Source organism: Crotalus tigris, unplaced genomic scaffold (assembly GCF_016545835.1).
Source record: "Crotalus tigris isolate CLP2741 ecotype Arizona unplaced genomic scaffold, ASM1654583v1 scf7180000019802.547583, whole genome shotgun sequence".
Taxonomy (NCBI): Eukaryota; Metazoa; Chordata; class Lepidosauria; order Squamata; family Viperidae; genus Crotalus; species Crotalus tigris.
Window position 1 is genome coordinate 142,539 of NW_024097717.1, and position 20,168 is coordinate 162,706.

Consider the following 20,168-nt stretch of genomic DNA (forward strand, 5'->3'; position numbering starts at 1 on the left):
GAGAGAGAGAGAGAGAGAGAGAGAGAGAAATTTATCTTTAGATTTTTTTGACCCAGTATCTCAGAAATCTCAATCACTAAACAAAGCTTGTATTAAAATGATATCCTCGCTTAAGTCAACTGTAATCAAACCATGCATGAAAATTATAGAACAGTAACATCTTATGTTACTCTTCCCATTAAAGATTATTACTGTTTTGTATTTGGCTTAGGAATATTTAAGAATTCTGGCTGTGTATCTTCAGGGAAATCTCTAAATGAACAGATTGTCAGAATCAGTCACACGATGTTCAGCCTAATAACTCAATCCTAAATTCTTCAGGATAGAGCCAGACTGATGTAATGGTTAAGACATCAGGTTAGAAACTGAGAGACTGTGAGTTCTAGTTCTGCTTTAGGCATGATCTTGACCCTGATCTTGAGTCAGTCACACTCTCTAGGAAGCAGGCAGTGGCAAAACCCTTCAAAACTCTTGCCAAGAAAACTGCAGGGACTAGTCAAGGCAATTACCAGATATCAAGACTGACTCAAAGACACACACATGCACGCATAAACACGGCTTCTGAATGGGTGAAAAATGGCAGATTGATGTGCTTCCTTCTATTTTCTTAGAAATCTATCCTGAATGTATCAGCACCAAGTATATCAGTTAGGTAGACTATGTCTAAGGATAAACTTTATCCAGGATAGTTTTCTAAGAAGATATTTCAAGACTGGGCTGGTAAACTGCCATGAAGTGATAAATAGCTTTTTAGAGTGCTGGAGGGCAGGATACATTTCACAGTGAATGCAGCTAGGACTAAAACAATAACTGACTCATTTTAAATTATACTAGTGAATAATCAAAATTAATAGCATATATTTGTTTCTCCCAAATATTGTTATATTCAAAACTACAATTTAGTTGCAACTTTTGAAAGGACTGTAAAGATTGTACCCAAGGTTGGGGGGGATGGTGAGAGGGCTGTTCTGTGAATTCATGCCATGCCATGCACACATTTGAGTAGTTTCACAGAACATAGTAAAACTTGCTTTAAAATAGGTATTTTTATAATTGGTTGTAAGAGTTATACATTCTATTCTGTTTACAAAGTATTTACAAAACAATAATGTTGTTTTTAGATGGATACTTAAATATCATAACAGAATTTACAACTCTAAGAAGCAGTTCTAAAGATAGTTGCTCTCAAGCAAGTCATTTAATGGTAAAGTGTATGTATACAATTAACCATCATTTATAGCAGTAGCAACAACCCAAATCAATCCAGTGCAGATCTCTCTCTCTGTTTTCAATGAAATTGGATTATCACACCAAATAAATGACATGAATGTATTTTAATAGAACACCCCTCCAAAGAGCATTTTCCAAACATTTAAAAAACAAATGAAGCCAGAAATCAAAGCAATGAGAGTCACTGTGAAAAGAATTATGAGTTTCACTTAGAACAGAATGAAAAATGTAGGTTTTTTTGTTATGTACTCTGCAGAAACTGGGATTAGTTCATTTTCGTTGATAGTGTACTAGAAGTTCAGCCTTTTTCTTTTTTCTTTTATTTCTTCCTACTACAATGTAGGTAGTCCTCGACTTACAACAGTAATTGAGCCCAGAAATAGGGTTGTAAGTCGGGCCAATCATTAAGCAGGTTACCATGTGACTATATCTGATTTTACAACCATTTTTGCAATGGTCATTAAGTGAATCATAGTACTCATGAAACAAACACAGCCATTGTTAAGAAAACCCTTTGCCTGCAACGGTCCGTCACATGACCACAGGAACATTCCCCATCTCCAATAGTATCTATCAATCTCTGTCAATTCCTTTATAAAATGATACATGCATGCACAGTAAACATAGAACAATACTTTGTTAAATTGTAATTTTAGACATAGAGGGATTTAAGATAATGATCTTAAAGGGCTGATACTTGTCAAGGTAGCTGGATTCTAATCATTTCTCCTTTTTTAAGTGATGTCGAATATTTCAATTTGGTCCGTGAGAGCAAAATGTTTAAAAGCTAAAACTTGCTATTTATTCATCAGCCCGAGGTGTGTGTATGTGTGTGGGGGAAAGTTGCCTTATAATGTAATTTTAATGTGTAACATCAACTGAAGCATCCTGAAAAAGAAAGGAATTTTTCCCTAAATAAATCTGTGCATATTTTCAAAAATACATTTTCAGATTATATACTGAATACAATAAAACCATCATTTTTAAATGATCTTACCTCATCAGTTTGAACATTAAAGGAATTAAAAATATAAGAAGCTACTTTACTTTTCAAAACACTGTATACGTCAGTTATTCACAACAAATGAGAATTGTAAACCAAAGAGCATTAAGAATTTCAATATTTCATCAGTATGGAGGATAGTTTCATCCTGTGCATAAGTATTCTGGAAAAACCATCAAAGAGCAAACATCAAAGGATTCCATTATAGGTATTTGGTTTCCATTTACTATGCACTTCTGCTGACTAACAATCCAGTGATGTTCAAACTGCTTTTGACAGGTACTGCTTTTAACCATTTATAATTAACAGTGTATGTCCAGCTACACATTGATAGAACTCCCTAAGTAATTTATTACTGTACTTAAAAGTTTACCACCAATAACCATCTCCTGTCTTGCCTGAACACTCTTGTACCTTTTTATTTCTTAAGTCATATGCTTTTCAAAATCAACGAACAATAGTTTCAAAACTCTCTTAAAATTCACAGTACCTATGAATTCAAATCAGAAAGATATATTCGCCAAATATGAAATATGATGAGGTTGGATTCTTATGCTGAATTTACAATGCTCCTTTAGATCTATCCCTCTATTACAAAATGACACAGATTTTATGTTTCCTTATTTTTTATTTATACTTTTCAGTTCTTTAATTATGGCAGGACAGTCTGGAGCATAAACATTTCTGGGCTTCTTACATTTTTGTTGTGCTGAAAGGAGCTTTTACTACTGTATATTACATGTCACTATAAAGAATAGTCAATTAATTTTAGATATGTTGGGGGCTTGCAAGAATACCTTCCCCAATTCATACTTTGATTAGTTTTAAAATCTTAACCTGTGTAGTTTTAATATTTTAACATATTTTTCTACTTGTTTTATAATTTGTAAGCTACCCATAATCACCTTATAGGGGAGATGAGTGGCATAAAAATTTAATAAATAAAAATAAATAGATTCATTACTTATTGCAAAGCTAAAGGTAAGGATATGTAATGAGGAAAAAGTGAAACTGGAAACCTGTTCCCTTTTCATCTCCTTCAACTTCTGAGCAAATAAAACAGCTCAGTTTAATCTGAAGTAGCTCAACAGAGGTAACAACGAGAGGAAATACTAGTGTGGCATTTTTACCATTCCAACAAGTAATTCCAATCACATTCCTTACCCTTTTAAACTTAAAAAAGGGGCAAAGATCGCAGTCGGAATGCAAATCTTAAAAGAAACTTTTAAGAAACACGGACAAGAAACTGGGAGAGGCAAAATGGCTCGAAGGAGAAGAGCTTTTTCTGAGAACCATTTCTATTCGCTGGGAAAATGCCAGCGTGCCAGTCACTAAGCTAAGTAGTCAGAAGGTGCTCCGAGCTGGGCCCATTGGCAGAACTGAAGGCACCTCCCCTAGCCCACCATTCAGCGTGGGGCAAATCCCGATTCAGAAACTCCACTCAGAAACTTGCGAGGAAGTTGACCCGCACTTTACGGGGACTCATAGAGCACTTTACATCTCTTACAATGACATGCATAGGGATTGTTTGGCACGAAACGAAAGGTTGCAGCTGCCCTTCAGCTCTTCCCTCACCTGCTGATAAAGCCGTCGCCGTCCCCATCGCACGTCTGGAACAGGCGCCTCATCCTCTCCTCCTCGCCCGTGCTGGAAGTGTCGCTGCTGCTGCTCCCGGTGCTGCTCACGCTCACCTCTACCACCACTGCCGGGCCAGCCGCTGTCGCCATCATACGCTCTGCCCCGAAGAAGCGGCGACGGCGACTCAAGCCCGCTCAGGCGTCCAAGGCTCCCGGAACCTCCAACTCGCCAGGGACCCCCCGCGCGCTCCTCCCTCCCAGCTCAGCTGTCGCGCATACAAAGCACGAGAGGCGGCACAATGAAAACAAGTAGGGCGGGGAAATCCAGACCCTCCGCCGCTCCTTCTCGCGCACGAATTGAGCGCGGGCCGCCTCGTGCGCCAATCAGGCACATCCTAGGGACGGCGCGCGCATTGACTGGCGCAGGAGACCCGCTCTGGCCCTTTTCTTTGGAAGCAAAAGCCAGGAGTTCGTCGGCTTGCAACGGAAGAACACGGGAGAGTTGGGTGGAAGACGGTGGACGCAGAGGTGGAAGTTTGCGTGCTTATTTGTGATTTCGGCTCATTTTCTTGCGACATAAGCGAACGAACGGAATATCTTTCTGGAGCAAATGGAAAGAATACTGTATTTGTTTCCGTCTGCAGACTACATATAGATGGACGACTCCCGTAAAACATCGCTTCAGTCCGTAGTAGCAGTTACCTTTAAAAAAAAAGAGCCGCTGGCTTGGAGATTCGGTTTTCTTGGATCTTTTTTACTCCCAATAGAAATGCCTTTGATGCTTTTCCACAGTGAATGATTATTTGATGAATCCACAATTCAACTGTGTGATCCGTGCTGTTTGGTACACTGTCAACAGTGCACTGCATGTGAATTATGCTCGCAAAAGTTATGCTTGGGCTTGCTGATGATTTGCCTTGAGCAAAAATGTTTCTATCTGCGGTTCGTGCCAAACAACCATTATGTATGTCATATAAGAGATGTAAAAGTAAAAATGAATGAAATATTGCATCTGCCCAAAATGTACCTCTTTGTATTACATTATTCATTAACTATACTGTAATCGTAAATTTTCTTTGCCTTAAGTCAAATGTTTCTGACTATGTCTCTGATTTTTCTTGAAGTGATTAATGTTATTGCTGAGAAAAATATGAATGTTGCAAATGCATGTTTCATGAACATGGGATCAAATCTCCATCTTGATATATCAGTTAATTCATATTTTAAGTTTAAATAATTTTAGCCAATGTGGTGGCTTTTCATTTGTTTTTAATAGCTTTATTTTCTAAATGTTTTTCAGCAGCTGCACTGTACTTGAGTTTGTAAATAACAGAGTTGAAGTACCATAAAATGGTTTATAGAAGTGTTTTTGTTTCAGTACAGCACCATCTGTCTGGTTTATGGTACTCAAGTGGCATATGATGTTCTGCCCAGTTTATTTTTATGGAACAATTTCTCATCTTGGAGAGACTGTTTTATATCTTTTTAATAACTGTTTTTATTTTAAATAAAATAATTTTATATTAATATACATACCTCATCCCAATGGCAAATCATGTCTCTACACAGGTTGGTATCTGATAATCAACTATGTAGAGTGGATTTGGTTAATATTAACTTGGAATATGGAAGTATAACTGCTGAGATTTCAAGTTGCATACAGAAGTTATAGCACTAATATCTGCCCCATCTTTTTAAGTAACCACCTGGCTTCAGCAATAAATCAAAGACCTTCTGACATTTCATTGCTTAACCTAACTAATTGCTTTCACCAGTGTGAAAATTCTTAATCTTGGATGCATTAAAAACTTGATTGCAGACAACAGTGAAATCGTATATTTACCAAGAAGTGAAAGACTTATACTCAGTGGTTTACACTTGTGGTTTCCTTCTGCCCTTCCAAATTAATACCGGATGCAGAGTATTCTTATTTGAAAGCAGGAAGTTGTTGCAATTTACATAACACGATGTCTTTGACTTGGGAAATATTGATTCTTGCTTTGGTTACCTCAACACCGATAGATTATGTACCATCAAGTCAACGTTAACTCTTAGCAACTACATAGATTTTCTCCAGGAATAGATAAACCTGATTCTTCAGGTTTTCCAACAATGAAGCCATTACTGCCTTAATTGAATTCATCCATGTTGCTGCAGATCAACCTTATTTCCACATTTCTGAATTATAAATTACTCCAGAGACTTTCATCTTTGCATAAAAATGATCAAAGTATGATCATTTGAGCTTGGCCATTGGTGCCTTAATTCAAAAGTCTGAGTTGATTAGTTTAGCATGATGCATTTGTTGTTTGTTGCCTATTTCAAGTCTTACAACCACAAGCTCCAGAGTACAGTGCTCTTTTTATTTCACAAAAATGAGAAAAACTGGAACTTCTCAGACTCAGTTATATATGCATAAGACAAGCTATTAATTCAACACCATTATTTTCCTAGGTGGTGATCCTCAGCATCATTAAAAATGTTGAGTGTACTGTATACCTCAGCTAGTAAAAGGTACATTGTTATGCTATCTTTAATCAAGCAATTTTATATGTCACAATGGTTGGGATTATTTACAATTATTATCATAAACCATGATGTAAAAAACCAGTGGCAGTTGCACCATTTGCCAAAATTTGACAAACCACATTAGGAGAATTTAATTCTGATTTATGAGCACCTTGCATTTTGTTCCAAGTCATTTCGTCTCCTGATGACCTACATTGGTTTTCCAGCTGTATGCATATGTGTAAGATGCTTCTATAACAGTATAGAAAAGGCAACCTTCCCCCATAATGTAACATTAATAATACCCCTCTTCTATAGTCATACCCAAGCCATTATTTGGCCTGCAAACTTCCTTAGCAGAAAAACACTTAGTATTTTGAAGATGCACCTACCATAATTGCTTCAGAAAAGCAATCAAAGGAAACAAGTAGTACATTCCATGGGCAGATGATAGATGTAGAATTTTGATTGTTGTTTATAACTGATTATGGCTCATAGCTGCCATTTTGTGAAAGTTTGAACAAAACTTCTAAATCTATTCACCAGACTGAAAAGGTCTCCAACCTGTGGCCTTGTAAGGAACCACTCATGAATTTTACCAATCAATTACGTATCTTAACTCTACCTTTTCTTTTTTTAGAATATTTGCTTTTCCCAATTCTATATTTTTTCTAGTCACACATTTTCTCAATATATTTTTCCTTGATAATTCTAATTACATAATGTTTCTATTTCATATGCCTTCATCTAGCTACTGGCTATTTCTAAAAAAGGTTAAATATTCTGTGGAGCTAATAATTAGACTGTTTTCCAGCAAACAGGTTACCTCAATTTTGAAGCATATGTAGTTGCACTACCCTTGTTACTGCATTCTTATCAGGTTTTAATTCTTGGAATGTGTACTATTGTATGCTTGCAATTGGATTTGTTTTCCAGCATTGTGGTTAATCTCAGAAATGTCTTCCATCAAACTTCTTTACAATAAAATCCCTTCAGAGCATTTAATTACAAATCTTATCTTGACCTGTGTTTTATTTCTATTATTAGAAAGGGGCCATAACATTAAAAACATTGCAAAAACCAATTAGATCAGACTAAGTACCCATTTGATATAACATTCTGTTTTTCACAATAGCTAACCAAACAGTACACATATCAGGAAGGAGCAACCCTAACTTAAACAAAATAATGCCCTTATATTTATGCTCCCATTAGTGGAATTGGGAAAAATATATGATTTAGCAAGATTATCATATATCTGGATTTTTTCAAATAAATCCACTTTTTGCCATACTCACACTCTTTCTACCAGGTACAATCCCCCCTCCCCATGTCTAGAACTAAAGTGGCAGTGGTTGTCAGCTGAAGCATCCACAGATCTCATGGAGAATTCCTTTATCTATTCATCAGCTATGTTATTTTAACAAACTACATTTCTTTACTTGATTTTACAGGATAAGGGATGGGTACAATTGGTAAACATTTCAAAGATGGGCAAGGACTCTTCTGATCATGACTTCTGCCTGCTGATCCAGCAATGCTGATAATCCAGGGAAGTCAATGGTTGCACAGTAGCCATGAACTCGAGTAAACCCAACCTTGCTCCAAAGCAAGGAAGTTGAAATACAGCCTACCACCAGTTTAGCAGTAAGTAGGAACTAAAGGAAGAAGAAGCAGGAGGGCCAATATGCCTCCATCAATATGCTTTGTATTTGTGCGTATTGTGTCATGAAGGGTTAGAGTGCTAAATAGAGAGAGAAAGTAATAGCTATGATTTCTGTAAGAGGAAATTCCCAGGCCTTTCCCTCAATTGTTATCAATTTTACTTGAGTTACTGTGATCCTCTAATATCCTCTAGTAGGTGTCTGGAGAGATTACATGGGTAGCTTAATTTGGAGGTAGAGATTAATTCAGAGATCCAAGTTCCAAATTATATTGCATTTTACAGAACAAATCACTAATTGCTTAATGAGTGATGAGGACAAGCCAGTTAAGTACCAGAGAGATGTTCCCAATTAAAAAGCTCCTGGAATTAAAATTTTAAATAAATAGCGTAATAATATAAGAAATACACACATAAATATATTAAATAAAAAAGCCAAATGGATTATAAAATTTTATATCATACTTGACAACCCAAGCCCTGTTGGATCATCGTTTCAGAGATTTCTTTAACAGAAAAAAATGACCACAAATGGGCAACAAAACAGTGAGAGCAGGAGCAATTTCCAACTTCCCACTGAGTTTCCTTGTGGGAAGCTGGAAGGTAGCATCAGAAATCTTCCTTCCTTCCTTCCTTTCCTTCCTTCCTTCCCTCCCTCTCTCCCTCCCTCACATTCCTGACAGCTTTTGCATTCAGTTTGCTTGTGGGAAGCTTGCAGGGAGAAAATCAGTGGGGAAGCCAGCAGGAAGTAGCATGTCCATGTAAGTGGCTGCTACTGGGTAGGCGAACGACTAAGGGGTGCATGGAGGTGCAGGTCAGGAATGGTACTTGAGTACATGAGAGAGGTGCTATTGGGAAGGGAAGGGTGTGTAGGTGTGCACCAGAGATGCCATGTGGGTTGGAGAGGGCATGTGGATGGGCAGCATAAATTGGACAGAGTGTCTGGGGTGCACAGAAGATGCTATGCAGGTCAGATAGGTTATGGTATAGCACAGGTTAAGAATGGTGCATGGGGTCACGGGCATATACAAGGGGTGCTGTGCAGGTCAAGTAAGTGTGCGGTGTGGCAATGCGGATTAATAAGTATGGAAGGATACAGGGAATGGCATGAAGTCAGGGATGTCATGCAGGAGGGGATTGCCTGGGTTTATGAAAGATGCCTGGAAATGCTTGGGAGGGTACAAGAATTGCTATGCAGATTGGGAATGAGGCATAGGGGGTGGCACAGGTCAGGGTGTGTGGGAGTGCCCTAATGTGCCAAATAGATCAGGGAAAATGTGCATGGAGCAGCGCAGATCTGGGAGACGAGGTACATAGGAGTGAACAGGAAGTGCTGTGTGGATCAGGGGAGGCATACAAAGTGTAGTCTGAATATGAGAAGGCATGTGGGGGGGGGGTAGCACAGTTTGTGCATGTAGGTGCCTGGGCTGGGAAGAGAGCATGGGGTTCTTTTCTGTTTCTTTCTTCCTCTTTCCCTTTCTGTCCCTTTCATGCTGTTTCTCCCGAAAGCTTCTATGTTCAGCTGGATAGTTGGGTCTCTTTTTTTTTTATTGAAGCATAGACATCCAGTGATTCTGTAGATATAATAAAATATATACTAAAATATAACAGAGACTGGATTTTTTCTTAAGGTTAAATCAAGGGCTTCTATCCTCAGGATGACAGAAAACCCTACCAAGATGCCAAACTTTGATTTGGTTTAGCATGCTTTGTGAGGGCAGCCACTGTGATTTATTACTTAGTAGAAGTATGTTTCATTACTAAATAACTTATTAGGACAACGCTGGAAGTACGCCGGACATCATCATCTGAGCCACAAAGACTTATATGAAAATAAATGCATCCATCTGCATGGTGCCAGAAAAGGATGCGTTTTTGTTCTATTTATTTAACATGCTCAGAAGGCGATCTCCTTCGGAAGATTTCTGGATTCACATAACACGCTAACCATATTTTAAAAATCACCCTAATCACACAACACTCCAACTCGTATTTTAATTTAGCCCGCTCATAGGACCTAAAGCTTACAGTATTAGTGTCTATTTATTAGGCCAGAACGTGGCACCGACACATAAAACAGCCACCCTCAGTAAATCGAATCGTATTTGACTTGCAATAGAGTCGTGCCTGATGTTCAGAAGCGACCTCCCCTCATCAGCGCCAGCGCATAAGCCGGTTTCTTCTCTTTCTGCCATCCCTTTCCCGCCTGGGAGGCTGTGACGTCATTCCGCGCAGCCGAAAACTCCGCCCCTTGCGCTGCTCTTTTCAGTTTTTCGACGGAGTTTCGGGGTATTTCGGGCCTGGCGCCGCCCGACCCGGCTTCTAATGGCGGCGGCGAGCTTGAGTTCCTAGGCGGCGCTAGGAGATGTCCCGGCCGAATAGCATCTCGCCTCGGCCCTCGGGAAGCGGGTCCACAAGTGGAGGCCCCTCTACCGCTTCCGCCGCCGCCTCCTCCTCATCCTCCTGCTCCGGCGGTGGTCGCGCCAAGGGGCTGAAGGATATTCGTATTGATGAAGAAGTGAAAATCTCTGTGAATATCGCTCTGGAGCGGTTTCGATATGGGGACCAACGAGGTAAAGGCTCCTTATCCCGGAGGAGACCCACAGTTGATGGGGTCGTCCCTGCCTTGAACCAGGGTTGCCCTCCCCCCCCCCGCCGAGACAAGCTAATCCAGTGTTAAAAGGTTTGCAAATTAAGTGGTCCTTCCCGTTGGTTCTTACTGTGGATCGAGCTAGAAGTGCTCTCTCAGTGTATCCGACAAACAATGAGAATTGTTGTTCAACACAACTGGAGGATATCCCTTAGGAAGGCTTAATGGGAATAATCAATTGCTGGTGAACAACTGCCTGTATTGTTTTTTTACCCTTGAGGTCAAAAGAGATATATTTCTGTTGTGTAAAGGAGGCCAACCTTACCTCCCCTGCATTAATTACTCTAGGAAAGTACAGATGTCTTGGTTGCTGATTGTAGTTATTGCTGCAGAAATAATATAGCAGCATCAATAGACAGCATTTCTCAAGGACAACATTCAGTCTTCTTTTATCTATTAGTTACCTAAGGTCTTTCATTCTCTTGCAACTTACAAGGCAGTTTTCTTCCACTCCATAAAACTCTTTTAAAATACTTTTAATCAGATTCTTTAATACACAGTTGCTCATACTGATAATATTTTCAAATATTCAGAAATAAAAGATTTTTCTGCAGTTTTATATCAGGGGTATACTAAGGGAAGATCATCTGAGTTGAATCATTTGGCTTTGATATTTGCTATTGTTTGTGTGTGTTCGTGTGTAAACAGCAAGACCAAGCTGCAGATAAATAAGGCATGTTTCCAATTGTGCTGTCCCACATACCTTGAAAAGATAACAAGCAAGCGTGGTCATAAAGAAACCAGGAAGTTTACCAAGCCCTGAGTACCAAGCATTTCTTGGTTAAGAATTTATATACTTCTCTGATATAATATTTTTCATAGATTCATTTGTCCATTTATTTAAATGCCATGTAAAATAAAAGTAATTTACACATTTAGCAGTCAATAGTTTATTTTCTCCCCAGTGTATTACTAATCAAATTTGTTAATTGACATGTGATATAATTCTGTGTGTTCTATTCTGAAATAAGTTCCATGGGATTCAATGGAATTTTTCCAAAGGAGACTCCTTTCTCATCTTTGAGAAATATTTGTTCCTTTTTATGAATGAAAATAATCCCAGTGAATATTCCCGTTGTAATTTTCTCCTGCAGAAATGGATTTTCCTTCATCATTGACCAGCACTGAGAGAGCTTTTATTCATCGACTAAGTCAATCTCTTGGTTTGATTTCTAAAAGCAAAGGGTAAGTTGATATCTTATAAAATAAGCAGCTTCCATGTATTGCGAGTCAATGTGGATCATTCAAAATTAATATTTCTAATACAATTGTAGTTTTAAACTTCTGAAGTATATTTTGATGTTCTTCATGAGTTTAGTGTGCTTCTGTTTTAAATAGTGCTACATATAGTTACTGTATTGCTTTCAAGTCCTTGTTCATAATTCCTTGTTTAGATTGAATTGATAGCCAGATAACACTGGCTATCAATTTATCCTGTGCTGCTGCAATAAATATATTCATTTAGATCAGTGGTTCTCAACCTTTTTAATGCCGCGACCCCCAACCGGTCGTAAGTCGAGGACTACTCAACTGGTGCAGCACCGTTTGCAGAATGGGACTTTTGGCGGGCTCAGCAGGGCAGAGACAGCCTGGACAATTCCTATTGGCTTTTGAAAGCCAATAGAATTAGACTCTATTCAGGAGAGTCTATTCTATTGGCTTTCAAAAGCCAATAGAATAAAAGGGAGTAGCACAGCTAAGGAAAAGGGGAAAAAAATGGCGGAGTGCGTTGTTTGGTGACTCCCGTGAAATGGTCGTTGGACCCCAAATGGGGTCCCGACCCACAGGTTGAGAACCACTGATTTAGATTTTATACTATTTTATTATGTTAATATTTTTTTAAAAAAGTGATTATTAGATTAAGAATAGTATATTTAAGACATAAATTCTGTAGATGTTAGAAGTAAAATGCATTGAAATGAGCTGGACAGGATTTAACAGTAGGTTTTCTGGTCATTGACTATATAAAAATTCTTACTGTGTTTTATTCTGGGAATCTTTATCAGAGGCTAAAACTATATATAATTCTTTGAATAATCACAGTGAAGTTTCTTTAGTTATAAATAATTGTGGTACTCACTCATGATCTCAGTAGATGGCAGCATCTGACTGAGTATGTAAGATAACTAGGATCGCCCTGGTTAATGTTGAAATGGAAGATCACTAAGCACTGTAAACTAGACTGGGAAGTTAAAAACATTCCAGAAGTCAGCAGTGAAAAAACTTATATCAAGAAGACCGCATGGATGTATCAATGAAGATACCAAGATTCAAGCTCATTGAAAGCAGACTTTACTTTTACTCTTATGATTCTCATTAGTAAAATCTTAGATGTTCCTAAAAAGTTATTAATGCTTTAAAAAGTATGTGTTTAGAATGATAAATATTTCAGCTTATAGTATAAAAAGCCTTTCATAGAAACAAACTCAGTTCTATATATTTTAAATCCTATTCATTGAAATGTATACTAAGCATTTAAAATACAGTAGGGATTTGCTGTATTCAACTGTGTTGTGTTTGATTGTATTTCATAGTAGCTTATCTGTGCATTGTTAATTCAGAAATAATGAACTGTTATAGAGACCAAACTAAACAGAAACCTAGCATATTTTAATATTCTTTGAGATAATTATTTTATGTCTAGATATTCCGATTAATGTGAATGTATAAAGATCATTCCTGGTGATAAATACAACAGTGTGTCCATATTACAGGAAAGGAGCGAACAGATACCTAACTGTGAAGAAAAAAGATGGATCCGAATTGGCACATACAGTGATGACTTGTAGTTTGATTCCAAACACAAAGCATGCTATTAGAAGTTTAGTTCAAAGATTTCCTGTAACTAATAAAGAACGCACAGAACTTCTACCAAAGACAGAGAGGGGAAATGTATTTGCTGTTGAAGCTGGTAGGTTGAGTATACCCTGAAAAACTGCAGTATATTATGGCAGGAAAATATATTCCTGAAAGATATGCTTAGAAAATGTTACCATTACAGTCTGAGATTTTTATAAAGGTAATGATTGCTATCCTAATGAATGTAAGTTCAATCTATGTTGATGGTGCTGATTCACCATTTCCCCAATACTACTTTCTAGGGTTTTTTTTTTTTTTGGTTTTTTTTAAAGAATTCTCTAAACCACTAAAGAAGAAAAAAGGAGAGATTTGGTGGAATGCTTCCCTTTCCCTTTAATGAGTTCTAAACAAAACTCAGGATTCAGACCTATATTTTCAGTAGTAAGTAACAATAAGAGTTACAGAAATAACTTCATTAAGAATGGACATTAGGTGGAATTTGACATTGTTCAAGTAGGATTTCAGTACAGATTCCATATATCTTAAATTTTACTTTGAGGAGCCGGGGCCATACAGATGAGATTCTGAAGAAATCTGAGGAGCGCACCAGCCTGCTCTTTGATTCCTCAGAAACATTCTTGATTTTTTTCTACTATTGTAGTTTAAAGACCATTTTAAACTCTTTTTGTACCCTCCAAAAATAGCTATATGTTTTACTTCTGCCTCATGGTAGGCTTGAGCTTAGCTGTTTTAATCTCATAATCTTTACAATACTAAAAAAAGGTTTAAATCTACAGTTTTCCTATGTTTTGGAGCAACATACTGAACTCCCTTCTGTTCTAAAGTCTTAAATAATCCAAACTTGTCACAGACCAGGTAGTTTGGTGGCCACACAGGAAACAATTCATCACTGAAGCGATGAGACTAGTCCTCTAAAGCTTTCACGTGGGAGTGGAAGACAGGTTATATTAGTTCTGGCTGTTATTGTGTAATCACTAATCTATTTAGTATTTTGATCTTTTATTTGCCTCAGGTTTTCAGAATGAAAATGTAAATAAAGTATAGGTGTTCTCTATCCATTGTGAATAAATGGAATGTGTGTCTATTCTCAGGCTGAGCAATTCCTGTTTATTCACAATTATGTTCCACAGTGTTTTATTTATCAAAGATACTATTACAGTACAAGCTAAGTAATAGTTTGGTACTGTTGTGTTGTGTGATATTCAATTTCTATAACCAAATGGCTTATTTATGGCATGTTAAGAGTAGATAGATTTTCAGCTTAGCATAATCCTTATATTTTTTTCCCCTAGAGAATAGAGAAATGAGTAAAACAAGCGGGCGTCTTAACAGTGGCATCCCTCAGATCCCAGTGAAACGAGGAGAATCAGAATTTGATTCATTTCGGCAGTCTCTACCAGTTCATGAAAAGCAAGATGAAATTGTTAGAATTATTAAAGAAAATAAAGTAATTTTGATTGTGGGGGAAACTGGATCTGGAAAAACTACTCAGGTATGTTATATATAAGAAAAATTAGAAATGTGGAAAAGCTGTCCTAATAGATAAATAAATAGTTTTAATATTTTAAAATCAGCCAGTTTCAGACGGTAATATCATGTGATGTGGGATTTGTATATCTAGTTAACTGATTTTTTTTCTAATTACACTTATATTTTATGTTCAGATACCTCAATTTCTACTTGACGACTGTTACAAAAATGGTATACCATGTCGCATATTTTGCACTCAACCAAGACGGTTAGCAGCGATTGCTGTGGCTGAAAGAGTTGCTGCTGAAAGAAGAGAGAAGATTGGTCAGACTATTGGTTATCAGATCCGATTAGAAAGCAGGTCTCACCAAATGTTTTTTGTATACTTGGATTTTAGTATTTTAGGAGTCCTGCAGATTACAAATTGTGCAAGTAACAAGCTTTAGAGATAATCTCATCCTTTCCTTGGCACATTATTTTTTTCTTTTTAATCCTATCCCTCTATATCCCTCTTCTTTTGGAAGTGGGGAAAACTGATATACAAGTAGTCCTTGACTTACAACCATAAAGGAATCCAGAATTTCTGTCATACGTCAAGGCATCCATGTGACAGATGAAATGTTACGATCTTTTTTATGGCAATCATTAAATCAGTGGTTCTCAACCTTTCTAATGCCGCGACCCCATAATACAGTTCCCCATGTTGTGGTGACCCCCAACCACTTATACATCACCGGGTGCCAGGGGCGTGGCCAAAGAAAAGGGGAAAAAAATGGCGGACAGCCTTGTTTGGCGACCCCCATGAAATGGTCATTCGACCCCAAATGGGGTCCCGACCCATAGGTTGAGAACCACTGCATTAAATGAAACCATTGTCCATAATGATGTTTTTGCTGGAAACCAGAAGTAAATGCTATGGGACATTGCAAATGATCGTAAATGTGAACTGGTTGCCAAAAATCCAAAATGCGATCACATGACCATGGGGAGGCACCTGTGAGAATTTTGAATCTGGGTTATTGTCAGGTGTGAAAGATCAGGACAGTTTGTGATGTTCCAATTAAATTGATTTGTTACTAGTGATACCTATGTATAGGAAGCTACTAAATTAATGATTAGTGTTATTTGGCATTAGATAAGAATCAGTGGAATTCCAGAGGAGGTGGTTCATTTGTGACAATGTAGAGATTCTAGGCTGATTCCTCTTTTGACTCTGCCCCAAGATTCTATCACTACTATGGTCATAAATAGATTTTTAGGGGATCCATTATAACTTTGAACAGTCACTAAGTGAGCAGTCATAAGTCAAGGAGTATCTGTTATAGGTTTGTTTGATTATTAATGCTGTATTGCATTATAGTGATAAATACTAATAGTATGTACTGTTTCCAAATGAACGTCCATTTCATTATCTCCCAAGTCTATTTTTTGATAATGCAGCAGAACATAACAAAGTGATATTGTGTTCATGGGATCCTTTTCACAGAAAGTCTTGCCTCAGACTTTTTTTTCAAAACTTTCCCAATGCTTCATCTTTTTACATTTCCAAGGTTTTCAAAATGTAATTCAGTGATTGTTTTAATGCTGGTAGTGATTTCTTTTTCTCTCCTCATTATCCAGTACTCTAAATACTTTTTGTGATTCCTCACATTAGTATTCTTGATTATTTTAATCTTGTTAGAAATTGTGAAACTGAGAGTAGTTAAGATGTTTAAAAATATTTCTTACATGTTGCCATTGTGTGTAATGCTGATATTGATTTGTTGAGGAATCAGACTACATCCCTCATTGACTGAACATGAACTGTTTCATATTTTAACCACCAACTTCTAGTCTTAGATTTTGTGCAAGTAAGTTTAGAAAAAAACATTTCCGCCTGGTAATATGTAGATACATTTTGTTAGAGGAACTACATGTAACATACCTTTGTGTTTTTTTCTTGCTTAGAGTTTTTCTATAATCCTTTATAGAATCTTTTCTTGTGATAAACCTATATTTTAAAACAAGTCATTTGGTCTTTCAGAATAACATTGCACCTTTGCAATATAATTTGTTCAAAATTTATAGTGTTGAAGTGATAGCATTGTGATTAGAAGCCTTTATTCATAGCAATTTCAATGTCTATATAATTGTGCTTAATGTTTTTATTTATTTATTAAACAAATTTATATAGCTACCCAATTCACACATCAGTGATTTGGAGAAGCTTACAATTTTTTTTAAAAAAATAACTTTTTATTAACAGGGTTTCTCCAAAAACACTCTTAACATTTTGCACCAATGGTGTATTACTTCGTACGCTAATGGCAGGAGATAGTGCGTTGTCTACTGTAACTCATGTTATTGTGGTAAGTTTGGCCAATGCTTTTCAGAAATGGTATCCTTGTTAATATGCAAGCTTTTTAATACAAATTTATATTAAAAAATAAAATTAAGTTTTAAATACAATTTAAAAAAAAATGTTAACATATAAACAAACTTTCTTATTAGCATATTGGTGATCTTATTTATTTAATCAGTTTATAAGAGTGCCTTTTCCCCTGTAACTCTGGTACTTCTTCATTGTTCATATATTACTTTGAGGCACTTGCTCCTGGACCATATGGACTCCAATAGAGGAAGAGGTTTTGAATTATTTTTTAAAGTTCTTTAGATACATTGAATAGAATTTGGTTATTATAATGTTTATAATTATGTTTGGTTCTAAAGCTTGAACAACTATACTTACCTACTAGATATTTTTACCAGTGTTTGTAAGCTTGAATTGTAAAATAATATACAGGTAGTCCTCGACTTAAAAAGTTTGTTTAGTGACCATTCAAAGTTACAACAGCATTTAAAAAAGTGACTTGTGACCATTTTTCACACTTAACGACTTTTAGAGCATCTCCATGATCATGTGATTTACATTGGGATGCTTGACAACTGGTTCACATTTATGATGGCTACAGGGTCCCGGGATCATGTGATCCCCTTTTGCAACGTTCTGACAAGCAGGGTCAGTGGGGAAGCCAGATTCACTTAACATCCGTGTTACTAACTTAACAACTGCATTGATTCACTTAACAAATGTGGCAAGAAAAGCCGTAAAATGGGGCAAAACTCACTTAACAAATTTTTCACTTAACAACATAAATTTTGGGCTCAATTGTGTTGTATGCCAAGGACTACCTGTATTGATAAATTTGACAATTTATAATTATTTTAAATTATTTTTAATTTCTGATTATTTTGACGTTAAAGTGGTTTGATAAAAGCATTTATCTTCCAATATGAACATATATGGTACCTATAGGTTTGTCAGTTTTTTATGAAACAATATAATTTTCTGCGTTCAGCAATTTCTATATATAACAAGAATGTGAGATTTAAGGAACAGTTTTCAAATGAATCATGTAGAATTTGGGATTCTGATTGTTTTTTTAAACTGCCTTTTACATGAGCTTGAATGCCCTAAGCAAAGTATTGCCTAAAATCCCAACATAGGGCAGCAGGATGGATTATATATTGATTGTTTAGTCTATTAATATTAGATGGGACAATAGCTAGGTAATTCTGAGAGTTTAAGCCCATTCAATCATATCAACCTTTTTCCTTTTACTGCTGACCATTCTGGGCATAGCTGCTTTTTAAGTGAGTTTGATCGCATGATGTGGCTGAAATAAGTAAGGTAGAATTTTATGATCTTTGCCTTTCAGCAATATGTAAGGTTTTATATATGCTTATTTGTCACCTTTTCTGTCCAAGGAGTCTTATTAAATTTATACATAAATAAGACCTATGTATATTTGAGGTGTTTGCAAGAGGTGAACAACTCCAGTTAACAGATGACGACAAAAACAAATCATTGTATGTGATGTAACAAAATGCTCAGGTTTTGTTATAAAAAACATAGCTTGTTTATGTTGCAGGATGAAGTCCATGAAAGAGATCGATTCAGTGATTTTTTGTTAACAAAATTAAGAGATATGCTACAAAAACATTTGTCATTGAAACTCATACTTTCTAGTGCTGCTCTCGATGTGAACCTCTTTGTCAGATATTTTGGAGGCTGTCCAGTGATATACAGTAAGTTCAAATATTAAAAAGAATTATTAAATACAACTATTTAAGTATTAAATACAACTCAAGAAAATCTCTCTCTCTCTCTCCCTCTCTCTCTGTCTCTCTCTCTCTCTCTCTCTCTCTCTGTGTGTGTGTGTGTGTTATGGTATATACTAAACCTTGAAAACAAATGGTTGAATATCTGTGTGAAAGATACACATACATACAAATTTGCTGTTTTTCTCTTTGAAGCACTACCACTGAACTTGTATTTTTAGACTGTACTAGACAACCCATGACCTGTTGGGTCATCATTTCAGAGACATTTGCTTACCAAATTTCATCAACTCCTTCAACAGTGGCAGAACTTCTAACGTACCGATTCTTAAAAATTCAGGGAGATAATCAGAATTGTATCTGCCTTGAAAGTAACCCATGTTGAACTGTATAACACAATCCAACATAAGGATTCCATATTTTGGACACATGTTGTAAGTTAGCCCATTTGAGATATCTTGGTTCAAAAATTGTTGTCTTATGATGCACCATTTCATCCAGTTAAAGTTTACCCACAAACATGAAAATTTTAGTAATATATAGATTAGTATTTTGACATAGCATTGTTTTGGGAAAAAAGGAGGTATTCAGAATCCCTTAGCTGTCATATAATACAATTTTTATTAAATTCTGAGTATGTAATCATTACATATGCAGAAGTAAACACTATTTGGATATAAACTTAAATATTATTCTTAGTATATGTTAAGTGGGGCTTGAGTTAACAAGGCAAACATTTACCCTAATTTTTTTTTCAGTTGCTAAATCTAAAAGGATCATTGTGATAATGAAACAGCTTTGGCATTTGAGTTCCACAGGAGACAATTCTAGGATTTTGAGAAGAGAACACAGATACACACACACACACACACACACACACACACACATTTATGATGCCTTAAGAAGTAAAATAAGTAAGCATGGTTCTTCCATCATAAAACATGGCATATATTTATAGCATAGGCACACTTGTAGTAAAGTTTGAGGAAACATTGGTCATACTTCAGTTCTTGAGAAAGAACTTAGATGAAGGCAAACAAAGAAGGCAGAATTACAACAGAATTGATGGAGGAAGCAATTTGCCATAAAGGAAAAAAAAAGGCAAATTCCAGTGAACATGACTGAGACAGAGGAACAAGAAACAAG

The 20,168-nt window shown here is 36.5% G+C and overlaps 2 protein-coding genes across 9 annotated transcripts in view; one reads left to right on the forward strand and one right to left on the reverse strand.

Moving 5' to 3' along the window:
- The window catches only part of LOC120317736 (putative calmodulin-like protein 6), a 28,421-nt gene extending 21,114 nt beyond the window's left edge, over positions 1–7,307 (reverse strand). For both annotated transcript variants that reach the window (XM_039364573.1, XM_039364574.1), the window contains exon 1: positions 3,809–7,307. In XM_039364573.1, coding sequence (XP_039220507.1) covers positions 3,809–3,963 — 155 coding nt within the window. In that variant the 5' untranslated portion in view covers positions 3,964–7,307. The remainder of the gene's footprint in view (positions 1–3,808) is intronic.
- A 2,448-nt stretch (positions 7,308–9,755) lies between these two features.
- Positions 9,756–20,168, forward strand: part of YTHDC2 (YTH domain containing 2) — a 63,228-nt gene continuing 52,815 nt past the window's right edge. For 6 of the 7 annotated variants that reach the window (XR_005559305.1, XR_005559306.1, XR_005559308.1 and 3 more), the window contains exons 1-7: positions 9,756–10,554; positions 11,726–11,816; positions 13,346–13,542; positions 14,744–14,943; positions 15,116–15,282; positions 17,167–17,269; positions 18,833–18,989. Coding sequence is in view for 2 of the 7 variants with exons in the window: in XM_039364571.1 (XP_039220505.1) it covers positions 10,347–10,554; positions 11,726–11,816; positions 13,346–13,542; positions 14,744–14,943; positions 15,116–15,282; positions 17,167–17,269; positions 18,833–18,989 (1,123 nt within the window). In the remaining 5 variants the exon portion in view is untranslated. The remainder of the gene's footprint in view (positions 10,555–11,725; positions 11,817–13,345; positions 13,543–14,743; positions 14,944–15,115; positions 15,283–17,166; positions 17,270–18,832; positions 18,990–20,168) is intronic. The other variant, XM_039364570.1, reaches the window with a different exon arrangement.